Source organism: Nasonia vitripennis, chromosome 1 (assembly GCF_009193385.2).
Source record: "Nasonia vitripennis strain AsymCx chromosome 1, Nvit_psr_1.1, whole genome shotgun sequence".
Lineage (NCBI taxonomy): Eukaryota > Metazoa > Arthropoda > Insecta > Hymenoptera > Pteromalidae > Nasonia > Nasonia vitripennis.
In genome coordinates this window covers 27678941-27696486 of record NC_045757.1, presented here as the reverse complement: position 1 = coordinate 27696486, position 17546 = coordinate 27678941, and the positions used below count along the sequence as shown (strand labels likewise).

General features: G+C 40.5%; 3 protein-coding genes across 7 annotated transcripts in view; 1 reads left to right on the top strand and 2 right to left on the bottom strand.

Moving 5' to 3' along the window:
- Positions 1-5053, bottom strand: part of LOC100118634 (dedicator of cytokinesis protein 3) — an 85648-nt gene extending 80595 nt beyond the window's left edge. For 4 of the 5 annotated variants that reach the window (XM_032595965.1, XM_016988848.3, XM_008213988.4 and 1 more), the window contains exon 1: positions 4565-5053. In XM_032595965.1, the coding sequence (XP_032451856.1) occupies positions 4565-4601 (37 nt within the window). In that variant the 5' untranslated portion in view covers positions 4602-5053. The remainder of the gene's footprint in view (positions 1-4564) is intronic. The other variant, XM_001602504.6, reaches the window with a different exon arrangement.
- A 1334-nt stretch (positions 5054-6387) lies between these two features.
- Positions 6388-9901, bottom strand: LOC100118709 (dihydrolipoyl dehydrogenase, mitochondrial). The gene is made up of 7 exons (XM_001602560.6): positions 9738-9901; positions 8683-8971; positions 8130-8496; positions 7712-8056; positions 7547-7638; positions 7138-7463; positions 6388-6798 (listed from the first exon to the last, which is right to left on the bottom strand). The coding sequence occupies exons 1-7, from the start codon at positions 9777-9779 to the stop codon at positions 6733-6735; spliced, it is 1527 nt and encodes a 508-aa protein (XP_001602610.2). The 5' UTR covers positions 9780-9901; the 3' UTR covers positions 6388-6732.
- A 3808-nt stretch (positions 9902-13709) lies between these two features.
- Positions 13710-14418, top strand: CPR57 (cuticular protein RR-1 family member 57). The gene is made up of 2 exons (NM_001167845.1): positions 13710-13765; positions 14014-14418. The coding sequence occupies exons 1-2, from the start codon at positions 13757-13759 to the stop codon at positions 14353-14355; spliced, it is 351 nt and encodes a 116-aa protein (NP_001161317.1). The 5' UTR covers positions 13710-13756; the 3' UTR covers positions 14356-14418.
- The last annotated feature ends 3128 nt before the right edge of the window (positions 14419-17546 follow it).

Below are 17546 nucleotides of genomic sequence, written 5' to 3'. Positions count from 1 at the left end.
GAAGCCATCTCCGCCGAGCTAACCCACATCCCCAGCGGCATAAAAATAGCAAGCGCAGAAGCACGGCAATCAGCAATCTCGCGACGTCCTCTGCTGCTGCACGCGAATTCTCAAAACAAAAAAAAAGTCAAGCCTCGCCCCATTGAACAGCGTAATCAGACTCTTTAAATCGCATACTCTCGAAAACGAAGAAAAAAACCATCTCTCACGGCCGTGAACGTAAAACTGCTGCGCAGCTTCCGTGGAAAACAGCGGCAGTATCCCTCGAGGAAAAAGAGAAAGATGCTCTCGCTTTGCACGCGGCGATTCTCCGCTCGACTGGAACACGCGAGAGCGAGAAGAGAGAAAGAAACTTTATACTAGCCTGACGTTCCCGTTTCCGCATTGTGCGCCACTGTATATACCCCTCCGATTGTTATTACACGACGACGACGACGAGAGAAGCGAAGAAGACGTTCGTGACGCGGTTCGAGCTTCTGCCTCGATAATCTCGATGTTGAAAGGGACGACCAGATTAGGTAACTCCCTTTTGTGCGGAGACGTGCAGGCGGCCGTTCGCTTATTATTATATTATACTGCATTTTTGTCGGACGGCATCTCTTTTTGTGTGCTCGGAGAAGCGGCTTGGTCTGTACTTTATAGTCTCGTTATTATCGTGTTGCATGAGCGGAATCTTTGCCGAGGTTCTAGGCCGCTGCAGCTGAGTTTTTATCTCGAGAGAGCTCGGTTCATTGGTTGCGTTTCCAATTATTCAGACGCGGCGATAAAGGCCGCTAGAGTTTGTTGCTAGCTGTGTTAACGGGGTCTTTTTAGTTTTGCCTGCTGTGTGTGAAAAAGTGGGATTGAAGTTTTGCGCTCGAGCTATTTGAAAGATCCTGAAGAAAAATGTTATAACGTTGTCTCGAGTATTTTTCCGCCTAAGCTGCTACTTTGTGCAAACTTTAATCCATATTTTTTTTTTTTTTATTATATGTTTGACTGTAATTATGTAATTTTGTGTAATGTAATGCCCTTTTTTTAAATGTATGCACAGTTTTTATTAGTGGGATAAAATATTAGCGGAATAAGTGAAGGGCTGTGCGCTGCGAACGTTCTTTGCATAGCGGAGTAATGAAAAAAATAATTGGCGGATACCTTTCATTTCCCATGAATTCAACTCGAATTACTGCAATCTTCATCAAAATTCAATTATATCAATCAGTGAAATGCGAGTGCGAACTCGCGCAGAAGAATCATCGTTTCCATTCAATCGACTTTTATGATTGATTCTTTACCCAAACATAATATGAAACTCTTATAATGGGAAAAGAAATAATGTTCAACTTCTGTAGGTCGATTCCACAATTATTTTGCACAATCTCTGTAAACGTTTAAATACACTTCACGTCTGCTTAAACGTTGCTACTGTTGGTTTAACAAAGATAATGTTTCAAGTATCGGTTTGTCTTCGCTTAGTTCTGTTCGGAAAATAAATAATCATCGCAACCTAATTATTGCGTACAGCATACGCGTGATTGCGAGGTAAATATACAACTGCGAATCATGTTCGAGAAAGCCGGGATTTATGAAAATAATCAGGTACGCGAGTTGCATTGGTAGATAATTCGAATATCGTAGTTCGAACACAGACGTTTTTTAGTATATGACGTTCAGGTGATCCACATATACATAGTATTTTTACCTGTGACATCGCGTGTACGATAACGCTGTTATCAGAAGTAATTTAAAAATATCAATCAGCTTATGATAATTTACGAAATAACTGGCCAGTCTATAAATAAGTATTAACTGCTCTCAATTCTCCAATATTAAGCAATAAATCATCAAAATATACGTATTGATAAATCAAACCACCGTCTTTATACGTGCAATGTTCAATACATTCTGTTCCAATACCCACATATCTCTCTCAGCGGCATACGTGCAATCAGACCGATAAAGCCATATCGATTCCTATCATCTCCGATTATAAGTTTGTCCACAGTTTCATAATCCTTGCGCATACAATACAAAAATACTAACGCACCAATTAGTCGCACAAATATATCTCTGCGGTATAATCACACGTTGTAATAAAAAATCATAATCCTTGCACATACAATACAAAAATACTAACGCACCAATTAGTCGCACAAATATATCTCTGCGGTATAATCACACGTTGTAATAAAAAATGAGACATAAAAGCTCAGCAGCTCGTTATCGTAGTTTAAACAACGCGGACGCATTTCAAGGATGTACAAACAATTCCAATTTCGACTGTGTCGAGGAGAAGCGCGCGCCGATAACTGGAGCATTTAATTTAATCAGGAGGGGCCCCATCTCTCTATAACGTTGCGCCGAGCGCAAGTCGTGAATACGCGCTTATGCCGCTATACCAGTGCTGGGAAAAGAATGGAGCGAAAGACGGAGAAAAGAGACGAGAGAGAGAGAGAGAGAGAGAGAGAGAGAGAGAGAGAGAGAGAGAGAGAGAGAGAGAGAGAGAGAGAGAGAGAGAGAGAGAGAGAAGCGAACGAATATGAAGCCGAGTGAAACAATGAAAATGAGAAAATTAGACGCTGAAATCTAGAGGAAAAGAGAGAGAGAGAGAGAGAGAGAGAGAGCGAGAGCGAGAGAGAGAGAGAGAGAGTACACGCAGAGACGGTCGGCGATTTTAATGCTGTACAGAAAGAGAGAGGATTGAACTGCGAAAGAGGGCTCTTTGCGATGTGATGTAGATATCTTCTTTGAAGCTACGAGTTTTGTACATTCTTTTGCACTTTCGAGTCGCGCTTTTACTTTTTTTTGGAGAAATGTGCGCAGTGTGAGTTTTACTACGAAGTTCGGACGATTTTATAGTGAAATTCTACAGTGGAATTTCTTTGAAATAATTTTCACGAGCTCGTGTTCTTTCAAATCGCTTTATACAAATTAAGGAACAACCTTTCTGACTACATAACTCAACAGACATATCCTGCCTGTCTGTCGACGCATCGTCAAATCAATAAAACAGATGCGCCGTCTCGACGCAGACCCCAAATTTATCAACCTTAGCCCAGATCCAGCCTTCACGTTATCAGACAACAAAAAACTCGTCATCCTATAAAACGCGAACGATAAAAAAAGCACAAGCCACCAGAGCAAATTTCAAACGAGAGCTCAACATCTCCTTAATTACAAACAATTGCGGAGATAAAGAGCCAGGGGAGAGTCTTATCCAGCGGACAGCAACGCTCCTTGGCACACGGAGCTCTCCTGACGCGATCAATGCATGAATGGGCCGGCGCGTAAAAGGCACGCACTGCACACGAGGGAGAGAGCATCGTGCGGGGGGAGGGACGCTTTACCCAGAACTGCCGTGATGTCGCCTGTATGGCTCGTATGGACCGCGAGAATCTTCAGCTGCTGAATTTTTCGGTTTGACGAGAATTTCACGCGTGTCTCGCTGGAGTTTCTAATCAGATAGAGCTTAGGATTACCGCGATAAGCGCTCGTTATTGCTTATTAGTCATCACAACGGTGTGCACACATCAGCAATAAATAAATCATTCCAACATAGCTATTTCGTATTTAATAGACCTGCAGTGTTTGATCGCTTTGAACGTGTTATGAAACAAAATAATCGCCGTACCACAGGCGACCGCCTCGACGAATGAAACTCAATCATAGAGAACCATTGAAAAAGGCAAATAAAAGCCCGTCAATGTTTATTCAAAACCCCTCGATTAAATAACTGCTTATTTAGCCGAAATGCGCAGACACCCACACACACACAAGCACGACTCCAAACTGAATTTCGGCCAATTTAAAATGCAAATTCTCTTCCATCCGACTATCTTACGCAGCAAACAAACGATTCCTGCGGTAGCTACTACTCTCTGGATTTCCCATAAACAAAAACACACTCCAGCAGCCTCTAAATTTATTTTCTCGTACACTGTAGCGCTCCCACGCACTTTACGCAAAAAAATCAAATGAAATGCTAATCCCCATCTCCTCGCAAAAAGAAAGCCAAAAAAACGCAGACTCGTTCAATATTTACAACCCGGCGCATTTCGCGCGTGCCTCCGGAATTGCGGCGTCCGCAGAAATAATTCGCGCGACACACACACACGCGCGTTCGCAAAAAGCGGCATCAATTTAAACGCTCAGTTCCTTCTTTTTTCCCCCGCCGCCCTTATTATATTATACACTCCCTCGTTTTCCTCTCGTCAATTGTGTCGGCGGTTTGCGCCAATTTTAACGTCGCTCAATTAACGGAGAGAGATGTGCCTCTGGTTCGTGCTAGGGAATCATCAATGAGCGGCGTTAAAGAAAAAATTCCTGCGCGCACGAGCTCGTATAAATGGAATAAGAGCAACGTCACGAGGCGCGCTCTCGAGACATCAACAGACACGCGATTTTGACAGCTCCGTCTTTGTCTCCCACGCGCGCGATTGTGTATACTTTATAAATCGAGCGTCTGTATCGGGTTACGCGTTTACGGGAACACACATCGATATTACTATTCCGAGAAAGTCCCTTTGAGGCTCGGCTGCGCTTTGTTTTGTTTACGAAAAGCATCCGAGATGCGAGGTTGACTCACCGACAGCGTACTTGGTCGTCCTCGTGGTGGTCCACATCGCTGACCGGCTACATGTCACCGCGGTTTAGGCTAAAAACTCGTGCGATGTACCTCCCGGAAAAACACAGACTCTGCAAGCACACGCACTTCACCACAACATTCGCGCACAACAGCCGGCGCGCTCGTCAATAGCCAGAGTAAACAGCAGCAGACGCCGGCATCGGCTTCGTCTTCGCGCACTTTCTCTCCAGCATCGTCGTCGTCGTCACATATCGCACAGCATCACAACTGTAGGTGTACTTAGATAAAGGTACGGATGAAAATTAAAGATGCACTAACGACGTGGGTGTGTTTCGCGCACGCGAGGGTACCTATGCAACAGCGGCGTTGCCGTGCAAAGTCAAAGTGTATGTAGATGTGATATATATGAGCGGCGGTCACCGGCAACAACGGTGCGGCGGAGGACGACGCACTGACGGCGGCTGCTAAGACTCGCGCCGCGAGCTACTGCTGCGTGTGCCGGGACAGTGGCGTAGAGCATATAGTAGGGGCCGGGAGAGACTGACGAGTGTAGTCTGAAGCTGCGGTGGGGGTCCACCGATGCCGGCGCCCCTGTGCGTGCGTGCTATACGGGTGGCGGGAAAATTCGAACGTTTTATAGAGGGTGCGTTGTGATGATTGTAAAAATGTTGTCGGCAATGCAAGTATGGTAACTGTGAATCGGATGGAATGGAGAGAAGAATTATGTAGATACAAATTTTATTGGCTTGGTTATAGCTGCTCAGGTGGATATTCGTGACAAAGTTTAACGATATATTTTGAAGGAAAAAACGTAAATCGTCATTTTAATGTTTTACAGTCATTGCTTGAATAGTAGCGGATGAGTCATCTGTTCTTTGAATGATTTTTAATGGTATTCTAATTTTCCTCTGATGTCATTTATCAATAATTTACAAAGTAAAAATATTAAGATATTAAAATAATGAATAAAACAGTTAGTTATCTGTAGAGTATAGACACGTCACAAGTTATTATATTTATGTAAAACATGCGCGTGTGCGTATTTTAATTAAGCAGAATGGATCGAGTACTTCACGGTAAGATGTTAGAGTAAGAGTACAGACCTATACAAACACGTAGCACTCCCGTTATTTAATCAGCTTAACAGCAATTCTTCAATTTTTGCACGCTATGTGAAGAGCTATTTAAAGAATAGCGATGTTAAGAGATCGCATAAAAGGATTCTTTGACTAAAGTTAGTATTTTAGACTATATAATTGTTAAAATAATCAAAATACTACATCAAATATGTTGCGCATACGACCTGCTAACGAAATCGTTATAGTACATATAACATCATAGATAGCTATAATTAAAAAATTGCAACAAATTGAAAAAAAAAGTTGATCCTTTTATTTAATTTTGTCATGAAATAAAAATGTCAATTTCTTATGTATAGGTTAACTTTATTAATTATTTTACTTTCCACATGACTTTCATGCGCAAGAAAGTATGGATTTTATAATAAATAGGACTTATTAACTTTTGCCTATAACGAATTTTCGATCAATTACAGTATTTAGTCGAATTCGGGGTCAACATTTGTAAAGTTTCTAATGATAAACAAATAGTGGAGACGTTCATTCATTCGAAATTTCGATTCCCGTTAATTATCGTATCTCCTTTGAAACAATGAATTGAAACATTAAAACAGAAAAGGACAGTTGACCAATATACACATGAAATAAAATAAAATAAATATGAACCGAGAATGATCCATGAGTAAGTAATTCTGTTTTCCTGAATCAATTATTCCTTGGGTAGGATTGAGAAGAAATTCGATATGGACTTTTCACAGCCTCATACGCCTTACAGACGTAATGGCTACCGATTTATTCTCAATAAATACGAGGCTTATAAGAACAATGATAAACCTATTAGTGACGAGACGTCTGTCTCTTATTTAAATAGGTGATCTAACAATCTTATTTACAGTTCTGGTTTAGTTTTTTCTTCTTTTGTCTCTTTCGTAAATTAGCAGTGATGATAGGGCAACGTAGATAGCGATCAGACATCGACGACTACTTTGCCCAAATAACTCGGAGTGCAGCGTCTCACAATGCAGACTAGATTTAGAGCTACAATGCCTTTCCGAGATTTACAGCGTATTTTAGTTTTTCTGTAACTTCCTAGAAGTTGATTGGTTTGCCACAGTACGCTGCCAAGTGCGCTTCTCTGAGAGCTTCCGCACAGGTCTGTAAAAACCATGATTGTAAATAATAATTATAATGATTGACGTATTTTACAACTAACTCAAATATATGCATTGTCACATATATGTTTTAACAAAGAATAATTGGAATGTTTACTGAAGCTATCTCAATAATATGAAAGTTCAGAGTTAATTCTAGAACTTTTTGCGATAAAGTTAATCATATTGAATGCGTAGGCAGTATTTCTGCATTAACTCGCTTTTTAGTGCATAATAATTTTAGGAAAATAATTGATGCAATCTTTTTTTTATAGGTAAATTTTTTTTAACCATGTATTACTGATAAATTGTGCAGTAAAAATAAGATATTAATAAAACATACCGGGTGAGCATGGCAGACCCTAGCGACATCCTCAGCACTCGCTCCATACTCCATAGCGAGAACAGCTTCGTTGATAAGTTCACCGGCAGCTGGCCCAATCATGTGGACACCCAGGATTTTATCGGTGGCCTTGTCGGCCAGAACTTTGGCGAATCCATCAATCTCGAGGTTTGTTTTCGCTCTCGAGTTAGCCATGAACGGGAATTTGCCGACCTTGTAGTCGATACCTTCCTTCTTAAGATCTTCCTCCGATTTACCGACCCAGGCTACTTCAGGATGCGTGTAGATGACGCTTGGCACACAGTTGTAATCGATGTGTACGGCACCTAAACAAAATAATATATTTGAATTTATGGACTCTGATTTTGTTATATTTATTCTATTCGTAGAAGCATCAAATAGAAATCACCTCCAGCAATGCCTTCAACAGTGATGATGCCTTCGTCTTCAGCTTTGTGTGCCAGCATAGGTCCATGGATACAGTCACCAATAGCATAAATGCTGTTAAGATAAATAAATTTGATGTAGAATAAATTAATAAAAGCACGAATTGAACTGTAACCTTGATACATACTTAGGAATTACAGTTTGGAACCTGCTGTTAACGGGTATCCTTCCCTTCTCATCCCGTTCGATTCCAATCTCTTCAAGACCAAGATTTGATGTGTATGGCCTCCTTCCAATGCACACCAAGAGAACATCACACGCCACGGTCTCTTTCTTGCTCGGGTCTTTCGCGTCTTCAAGAACAACTTGGATCTCTCCGTTGGATTTAGCAGCTGCAGTAACTTTCGTTCCTAGTTTAAATTTGAGTCCCTGTTTGCTCATTATTTTCTGCATAGTTTTACTGACTTCTCCATCAATGCCTACACCACCAATGGACGTCATGAACTCAACAGCTGTTACATCAGATCCCAACCTTGAAATAACAGAAGACAATTAGCTTTTCATGATCACAAATAGAAAAATAATTAGGTGCTATTGATTGATACCTTTGCCACACTGATCCCAATTCTAATCCAATAACACCAGCACCAATAACGATCAATCGTTTAGGAACAGAATCCAAAGAGAGTGCACCAGTAGACGAAACAATTTTTTTCTCGTCAACTTCAACTCCTGCGAAAGGTGCGACTTCACTGCCTGTAGCAATAAGAATGTTCTTTGCGTTGACAGTGGCTACAGTAGAACCATCTGATCCAAGAGCAGTTACTTGGTTTTTGCCAGTTATTTTTCCATGTCCTTTGACCAGTTCTATTTTGTTCTTCTTGAATAGTCCTGCTATTCCTCCAGTCAAGGCCTTGACTACAGATGACTTTTGTTCCATCAATTTGGGTAAATCAAGTGACACGCCAGAGACTAGAAAATAATAAAGTTAGTTGTACAAGGTTGTAGAATATCTGTAGCTCTGGCTATTATGTAAGAATAAGCATACAAGTTATGAATACTGTGCAGATGAAAGAACATTGAGAAAATAGAAACTATTTGTTATCATTTTCAGATTTTGATCAGTTCATATTGAATTTATAAATAAAATAAATGTACCCTTGACTCCTCTGTTATCCAAATCTCCACTGTGAGCCATGTGATAATAGTGAGAGTTGTTGAGCAGTGACTTTGATGGGATGCATCCTACGTTCAAGCAAGTTCCTCCAAGCGTTGGGTCCTTCTCTATACAAACTGTCTTCATTCCCAGTTGCGCAGCCTTGATTGCAGCTACATAGCCACCAGGGCCAGAGCCGATAACAACAATGTCGGCATCCAAAGAACTGGCATACCGTCTCTGCTGAACAGCTGCCAGTACGGGGTTGACAGCACGCTTCATACATGATGGCTGCAAATTACAACAAAATAATCAGTTAAATTTGTCATAATTATACGTATTACGAGTTAACAATAACAACATTCGTATGACAGATGAAGAATTTAAATTGACAGATGGTCTCGTATACGGACCACTCCAAAATGAATTTCGGAGCACGAAAAATTACATCAAAGCTGAACTCAAAATACAGAAAAGTTGAGTTCAAAAATAAATCTCGAACATAAGTCAAAAACGCGGTTCGCCTCCGCAAGCACACGACCTCGCGCAAGCATTACCACGGCCTGATCACCTGTGTCCACAGAACTACACATCCCCACACAAACTTCAGCGGCAGACCATCAGTCGATCAGACGATTTTACGCAAATCTATGCACGCTTTTCGACGAGCGATTTCGACACACCGAACGTACGATCCACTTTTAAGTCAAGACAACTGCGATAAAAAGCTCGGCGCGCCCGTGAGTACGAGCGAGACGGAAAACACATCAGGAGACCCCCGCACCGCAGCAGAAGCAAAGCCCGTGGAAAGTGACATAACCAACCATCAGATGTTTCTACTACCTGAACTATTATCTTCGAAACTCGATGAATGATCGCAAGACTGCGGAACTCGCAATTTCTTATCTCAATATCGCACGATGAGAGAGAGAGTGACAAGAAGCTGATGGTCACGGGATTGCCCTTCAGAGCCAGGCGAAGGAGACCGAGACGAGGAAAACATGAGGACACGAACGACGAGGTAGATCGAGAGTAGACGTCGAGCTGGAGGACTCACCTTCATGGACACAGCCATCAGGTTCCACAGGTTGGCCTGCATCCTGGCTTTTCGAGGGAGAACGACTTCTTGGGGCCGAACGTCGAATCGAGAGACGAAGGGGTTAAGAAACGAGTCGACAAGAGAGAGCCCCGAACGGTCGGAACCCTGGGGAATGAAATCAGCTGCTAGTCAAACGTCACGCGGACCGAGAGGTCGATGAGAACGGAGTGTACTTTGCGACTGATTAGTAGCGGGAAATTTGAATTTCGATTTTTTATCAAAAACTATGAAAAATTCTATAGCGTGCTTGCTAAACTGGAAGTTTGAAAAATATTACAATTGTCGTGTAGCATAATAATTTTATAAAAAGGTTTTAGTTTTTGAACAAAATTTGTTCAAACCTATAGTGTGTATGCATTAAAAAAAATTAGTATCTGGATCTGAATGTTGTGAATCCAAGATAAACGTTATACGTGATTTGCTCGTGACAGTCATGTCGTCACTCCTAAATAGAGTAGCATATCTGCATTCTGAAATTACCGAGGAAAAGTCGCATATATAATTTCACAACGCAAACATAGATCTCATATGCCTTTGCGGTAAAGACTACTTAGTACGTTTCAAAACTTGCCGAGCACATGTTGATTTCGAAACTAGATGCAAATCTATCAAAATCAAAGCGCACATCGATCTCCGCATGTAAAAAGCCACCCGCAAGCAGAAAACACTAAAAATTAATGTAGTAAATCAGCTTTTAAACTGCGATAATAAAAAAATAGTTTATATTACATAATGATATCGTTCTAAAATTCATGGAATTCACAAGATGAGTGTCTTCGTTTTACCTCAAAGGTCATTTTTTCCACTCAAAAGGATTCTTGCATTATATAAGCTTCAGGCAATTTATATAGCGCTTACATTACCACTGCCCACACGCAAATTATAGTTAATTGAAACATATTATATATTTTACTGTAAATTGCACCTGGCCTTAAACATATTCTGTGCAAATTTCTTCGATAGTCCAAATTTTTACTTTTTTCGGAATGGAAAAATTTTGAAATTTCGTGATCCTTATGAAAAATAAAATAAACAATTTTTTTTTTACATGGCATTTGGAACTCGAAAGTTCATCGCCTCATCTACGCAAGCCTTCCACGCTGCCCTATCTTGTGTCACCCCACCCAAGATGCACCTCTCCGATCGACACCCACCCGTCCTATTTCTACTAGATCAGTTTTACGTTGTCCTCCCATCTACGTCTAGGTCTACCTAGAGGTCGCGTTACCATCGGCCTGCCCTTCATGACACGCGCTGCCGTATGGTCGTCTCCCATTCTCGCTACGTGCCCTGCCCATCCCAATCTGCGCGATTTTATTATTCTGTTAATATTTGGTGACGCGTACAGATTCTGTAACTCATCATTGTGTAGTCTCCTCCATTCCCCGGTTTCCTCATCTTTCTTCGGCCCGTATATTTTTTGCAAAACTTTATTTTCAAATACCCTAAAACGGTTGTCCGCCTGCTTAGTGAGAGCCCACGTTTCGCACCCGTACAGAACCACCGGCAGTATTATTGTCCTGTATATTCTTATTTTAACGTTTTTAGACAACAGCCTCGACTTAAGTAAATTACTCACGGCGTAGAAGCAAGCATTACCCGAATGGAGTCTCTTATTTATTTCGACATTAATCTCGTTTCTATCATTTATGGTCGTACCCAGATACCTGAATTCGCTAACCTTTTCAAAAGTAAAATTCCCAACTCTGAGATCTTCCTCCCCTCTGCAGATGCCTAGCTTATCCACAATCATGTACTTTGTTTTTGATTCACTCACTTCTAACCCTGTATACTCCACCGCTTTTATGAGGATTTCCGCGTTTCTTGCTACCGTTTCCCTACAATCCCCCAGTATATCCAAATCATCTGCGTAGCCTAGTATCTGCGTTGTTCCATTAAGCGTTGCGCCCATCTGGCTAACCTGCATTTTTCTAACGGCATACTCTAACGTTAAGTTGAACAGCACCGTAGAGAGCCCATCCCCTTGTTTTAAACCATCGCGTATCATGAAGGGTTCTGATACATTACCGCCTACTCGGACCTTTCCCGTGCTTCCGTTCAGACATATTTGAATTAAATAAAATAAACAATAGCTAGCTAAATTAAAAATAACTTTTTTTCTCGAATTTAGAATCCAAATAATGATATGCATGTTGAATTTCGTTGGCTTTAACAGCCTGCATTCAAAAATATTCATCCATACGGACATTTTCTAAAATTTCGTGATTCGAACTTCAATTCCATTAGAGTGAATTTCTATAACCTAATGTTTTTGATGAAATTGAAAATTGTACTATTTTAAAGCTTTCTATATAGGAGGAAGCAATATATAACCAATAATATAATAAGATAATATTTAAAATCAACGGAATGATCAAGACTAGATGAAATCTCGTAAATCGGGCGGCTTTTCCAGAAGGAAAATCTACATGGTTTCCATTCAAAAACATTGTTTGGGCATTATTATAACTGCAGTGATACGTATAGTGAAACCACACGTGGTGTTCGATATATCTACGTATATACTTTAAAAGTTTGAATTAAAATAGTAAAATAACCCATACTTCAGAAGAGTATGGCAAACTTACTTTATTATACAGTAAATATTAAATAGACATATAGATCTTTAGTGTAAATAATTTCAATGAAGCAGCAAAGCTGATTTTTTGAAATCAGCATTTTATATTAAGTATAGAAATTCGGGATTCCCCTAATTAGCGTTATATTACAACATTTTGACTTAATTCAACGAAGTTCTACATTATTGTGCAACATCTAATAAAATCGTCTTTCCACGAGACATTTGAGTAATTTAGAACGAAATTACAGATATCCATAACGGACGGACATTTGGAAACCCTTGTATAGTCAGAAACTAATGTGAACATTATCGCGGTGATGAAAACCACATTTTCGAAATTCACATACTTGTACGATTTGAAACTTGACATTTCTAAGAGTGAAAACTGACCGCAGGCATCAGCCATAACTAAAAATTGCAAAACTATATAATAATAGCAAAATATGTTTAATAATTTTGCAAGCAACCGGGATGTCATCGGGATGTCATCATGTTAATGTACATGTGTGTGAATTTAAAAATTCTCGACATTTTTTGTTTAATTTATCTAATTTCGAAAAAAAGAATCTAAAAACTAGGTAATCCCGCAGAATAAGAAATTAGAAACGAATTTTAGTAAGGTGTCGAATATATACATTAAACGATACGTTGCTTTATATGCCGCGAGATTTATCTGCTATAAAGGCACTTGCATTCTGTAGTTTTTCACTCCCAGAAACGAAATTTATGAAATATATCACAAATCGCGCATCCATAGGCACCCATCCAGTTTAAAAACCCATATATAGTTTCCGCAAAACGATCCCAACGGTCGATTGGCAAAGCCCTACGCAACCTTTGTCTCGTATTCTAGTCGACTTTCGAAAATAAGCAACAATGTAAAAGAAGATCCACGCGCGAAAGAAGAAAGCAAACAAAAATCGACGGCTTTTTCCCAACGGTCCGGTCCCTCGCGGTAATGAGATTCACCGGAGTTTATTGGTTTACTGCATAACCACTGAATCTCTGACCATCTATAGGATGCCAGACGGGATGGGTATCCGCGGTCACGCTGTTACGTGTACCAGCACGCAATCGCCCGAAGGTCGGATCAAAAAATCGGTAGCCGAAGATGAGCAGCGGCAAAAGCGGAAAGGAGCATCTCTATTTCTCTCTCTCTCTCTCTCTCTCTCTCTCTCTCTCTCTCTCTCTCTCTCTCTCTCTCTCTCTCTCGAGCGGCGCGGCAGTTATCGCCGATAGGCACAGGAGAAATTTTTTCTCTACGCCTGCAAGGAGGGGACCATGGGTGGAGAATGAGTATAAAATAGCCCGGGCTTGCAACTGTCAGCACATTCAGTCCTCCGGGTCTCCTTTGATTCAGAACTCATCCAGTTCCAACTCAAACCAAAACTCAAACATGAAGACGGTATGTACACTGATACACTATATTACGCTCGGTTTCACAGACTTTTCGATATTTTACACGATTTTGATTTGAATTTGTTAGAATCGTCGGTGCTATTCCTAAAACATTAACCGTTGAATCATTCAGTTTATACATTTTCAATAATATTGTCAGTGCAAAAATTTCATTGAATTCATTTTCCTGTCACAAATTTATAATAAAAAAATTACAAACAAATCTATAACGAACCATTTTCCAAATATTTCCAGATCGTAGTTTTCGCCGCTCTCGTAGCCGTCGCCCTCGCCGCCGTCCCAAGGCGCAGGCAGGTCAGCCCACCCGGCAGTGAGACCATCGTGCTGAAGGAACAGCTCCACGACAATATCGGTCTCGACGGCTACCAGTACAGCTACGAGCTCAGCGATGGATCCGCCAAGCAGGAATCCTCCCAAATCGAGGTCCGCGGCAACGAAGACGCCACCAACCGCGTCACCGGATCCTACCGATGGGTTGATGAGCTCGGCCAGGAATACGTCATCACCTACGTCGCCGACGAAAACGGATTCCAGCCCCAGGGTGCTCATCTCCCAACCCCACCATCAGCTCTGTAAACTGCCTTCGTCTCGTGTCGTTCCTATAGTTAGTTAGTTGAATAAACTGTTTTTTTTACCTACAACAAAATTTTGAGAGTTTGCACTTTTTCTTTATAACAACAATACATTCCCTGCAATGATACTATGCTATACTTATAAAATGACTTTTGTGCTAGCATTGAAATTCGAATTGCGGATGAGCGCTTTGTTTGGGGGATATCCGATAAGAAGTTCAATTGCTACGAATTCACTCTTGGATTTAATTACAAAGGCAACAGCGTCTTAAGTAGCTTTTATTCTATCGCAGTCTGCCATTTGAAGAGGATAATTTATCATTGAATTCATCAAATAAAACTGAAAATACTGAAAGATTGAGAAATCGTGGTAGATTTTCCAGAATAAATAAATTCTCCGCTACCGTGTGTCGAAATATATTGTAGTTCAGTTCGAAACATATAGCATTTGCATAAATTACAATTACAGCGCAACGTTATTAGCAAGCCTATAAGAGAACATCGCGTTTGCGAAATTCGATTGAAAATTCCGCATAATTAAACTCAACCTCATTCAAAATCGTCACTTGCTTATACACAGTCATCCGACAAACACTCAAAATGCAAGAGAGTAGAAAGCGTATTATAATAAGATTTGACAAATCGAGAGCTCATCTTCTCGGAAGGAAAAATCCGTCATCAATTTATGTAACGCCAGCTTTCTGCTTTCGCCAAAAAATGTAAAGTAAGCTCTCGCTCGTACATAGCGCGCCAGTCAAAAGATCCCGGCCCCTTGAAGCGTCGACCCGCCAGACACGTTGCGCTGCACACATCCCACTCGCCAGGCGCGAGAAGATGCCGTCTCCTCCTCTTGCGTAGCTCGAGAACAATCGTTGGCCAGCTTCTTTCGTCTACACCTATATACACAGCAGTTTCCCGAGAGACGATGCGCACATCCTCCCGCGCTTCTGCTTCGAATCGATTGCCCAACAGGGCACCAAGGACACATCGGCGCCGTCCCCGTTCTATTACGAGATATACTTTATGCCGTGGAATCGTGACGAAGGTATATGCGTGCTTTCGAACGAGAGAAGATAAATAAGTTAATAAATAAACGGAATGTGTGTAGTTTGTGGAACGGGTGTATGCACGCGCTCATTTATTTCAGGATGTTGCAGGAGAGTGAAGAAGATGCTCTTGATTCTTTTTCGGGCTTGATTTCCTTTTTATTTGGGTGTGTCGTGTTCAAATATAGTTTTTCTGGGAGACACGGACGCTGAGAGATACACTGGAGATTAATGGCTAAATTAAATTTTAAATTACCCGCGCTATTCTTTTGATTCGCGGATGGACGTAGAAGAATTTTAAGAGGGTGCATTTTTTCGCCGACAGATTGATGAGAGCAGAGCGACATTCTTTAGGCAGAGTGAGAGAGAGAGAGAGAGAGAGAGAGATCTTATTTAGAAATCAAATAATTTTACAAAAATTTTTTAATTAAAAGTTGTGTACGTCAGTGAAACGATATAAATATTTATAAAGAAACTGTACCGCAAACTATTAAGTAAATTAAATTAAGTACATGTTAATATGTATTTATTATATGTGTAGGATAAGTTTTACAAATTGCAAACATATAGTCAATATGCGAAGTAGTCTGAGTTTCTTGAAGGACATACATATGTGCAAATCCAGAAAAACCCGGACACTTTTGGGGGTCTGAGTGAACGAAATTGAAATTTGAGGGTACACCTCCCAGACCAACTTTTTTGGGTTCCTTAGGCCACCCAGAACCCGAAAAACCTTGGGTTTCCGCGATTACGAAATACTTATTTTTTTGCCGGGCACTTTAAATTCTCTTATGGGAATTTAACATGGGAAAAATAAACGAAAATTAGCCATGGTTCAAGTGCCCGGCAAAACAATAAGTATTTCGTAATCGCGGAAACCCAAGGTTTTTCGGGTTCTGGGTGGCCTAAGGAACTCAAAAAAGTTGGTCTGGGAGGTGTGCCCTCAAATTTCAATTTCGTTCACTCAGACCCCCAAAAGTGTCCGGGTTTTTCTGGATTTGCACATATTTGTAGTCCTGAATATTTAAAGTCATATACTTTGTCTTCACCTACCGTTCTTACCATGTCGTTGTCAGCTTTTTAATTTATTGTACGAGAATTAAAACTGGAATGTCATCGACACAATTTTGGGAGTATAGTTGCATTTTAATCGTATCAGTATGGTTACTTTTTCTGCAATTTATGCTTACATTTTGTGCATTCTCATTTATTGCACTAGTGGGATAATTTGCAACGAAAACGACGTTACAAGTTACTTGATGAATTATTTGATGGAGCAAACTCGGATTCAAAAGTCAATTATGATAAGCAACTCTTCAAACCACCTTTCTTCGACATCGAGTTCGGTAATCACAAAGATGGCGACCACATTTCTCTCCATCCTTGTAAACGTTGAAGAATTCCAGAATCCTTTGAAAAATAAATCAATTCAAAATATAAAAGGATTGCCAAAACAACGCTCTTGGCGAGAAGCACTGCACACCATTTTTTCAAGCAACGACAACGACAACGAGAGTACAATACATGATCTCAAAAAGTGTAACGAATTGCTTGGTTTTTTAACGATCGATACTATTCGACCAAAGCGTCTACTGTTTATCATCGACGGAGTAAAACACGAGGAGTTACGACCATTTTTTAAATTCTTGTGGACTTTAAAAATCCTGAATGCTGTAATTGAAATAATAAGTTCTAGAACAGCTGAATATCTTCGTAATACAGCCATAGATATCTCATCAACTATCAAGATGCATCATTACAATCCATTTAAAGACACCTATCATGTCGCTTCATTTTCTGAAAATATTGCACTTTTTAGCGACAAACTTCAAAATATGTACGGCTACAAATTAGACGCGGGCTTTATTGAGGACGAATACAAACTAATGATAGATCAACAGTATTTCGGGGACGACATTTGGCGTATCATCATCGGCCTGGACGTGAGTATTACGAAAACGGTAGCGGACTACTCTAATTTTACTGTGAATCTGAAGGTATCAGATCCATCCCGCCGTACACAAATTTGCGCCAATTGAACATTATCGAATCGAATATGGTTGAAGCATTACGTCAAGCTGAAATCGATTTTGTGATCAACAGTTATCTGGTAATTGGAGGCAAGGAAATCACAGAAAAAAAGCATTTT

Excerpts from the sequence above, each read along its gene's own strand:
- LOC100118709 (XM_001602560.6), bottom strand. The coding sequence starts at position 9,779 with ATGCAGGCCAACCTGTGGAACCTGATGGCTGTGTCCATGAAG. Across the intron at positions 8,057-8,129 it reads TTGGGATCAGTGTGGCAAAG|GTTGGGATCTGATGTAACAG; the intron begins GTATCAATCAAT and ends TGTTATTTCAAG. Across the intron at positions 7,639-7,711 it reads TTCCAAACTGTAATTCCTAA|CATTTATGCTATTGGTGACT; the intron begins GTATGTATCAAG and ends TTATCTTAACAG.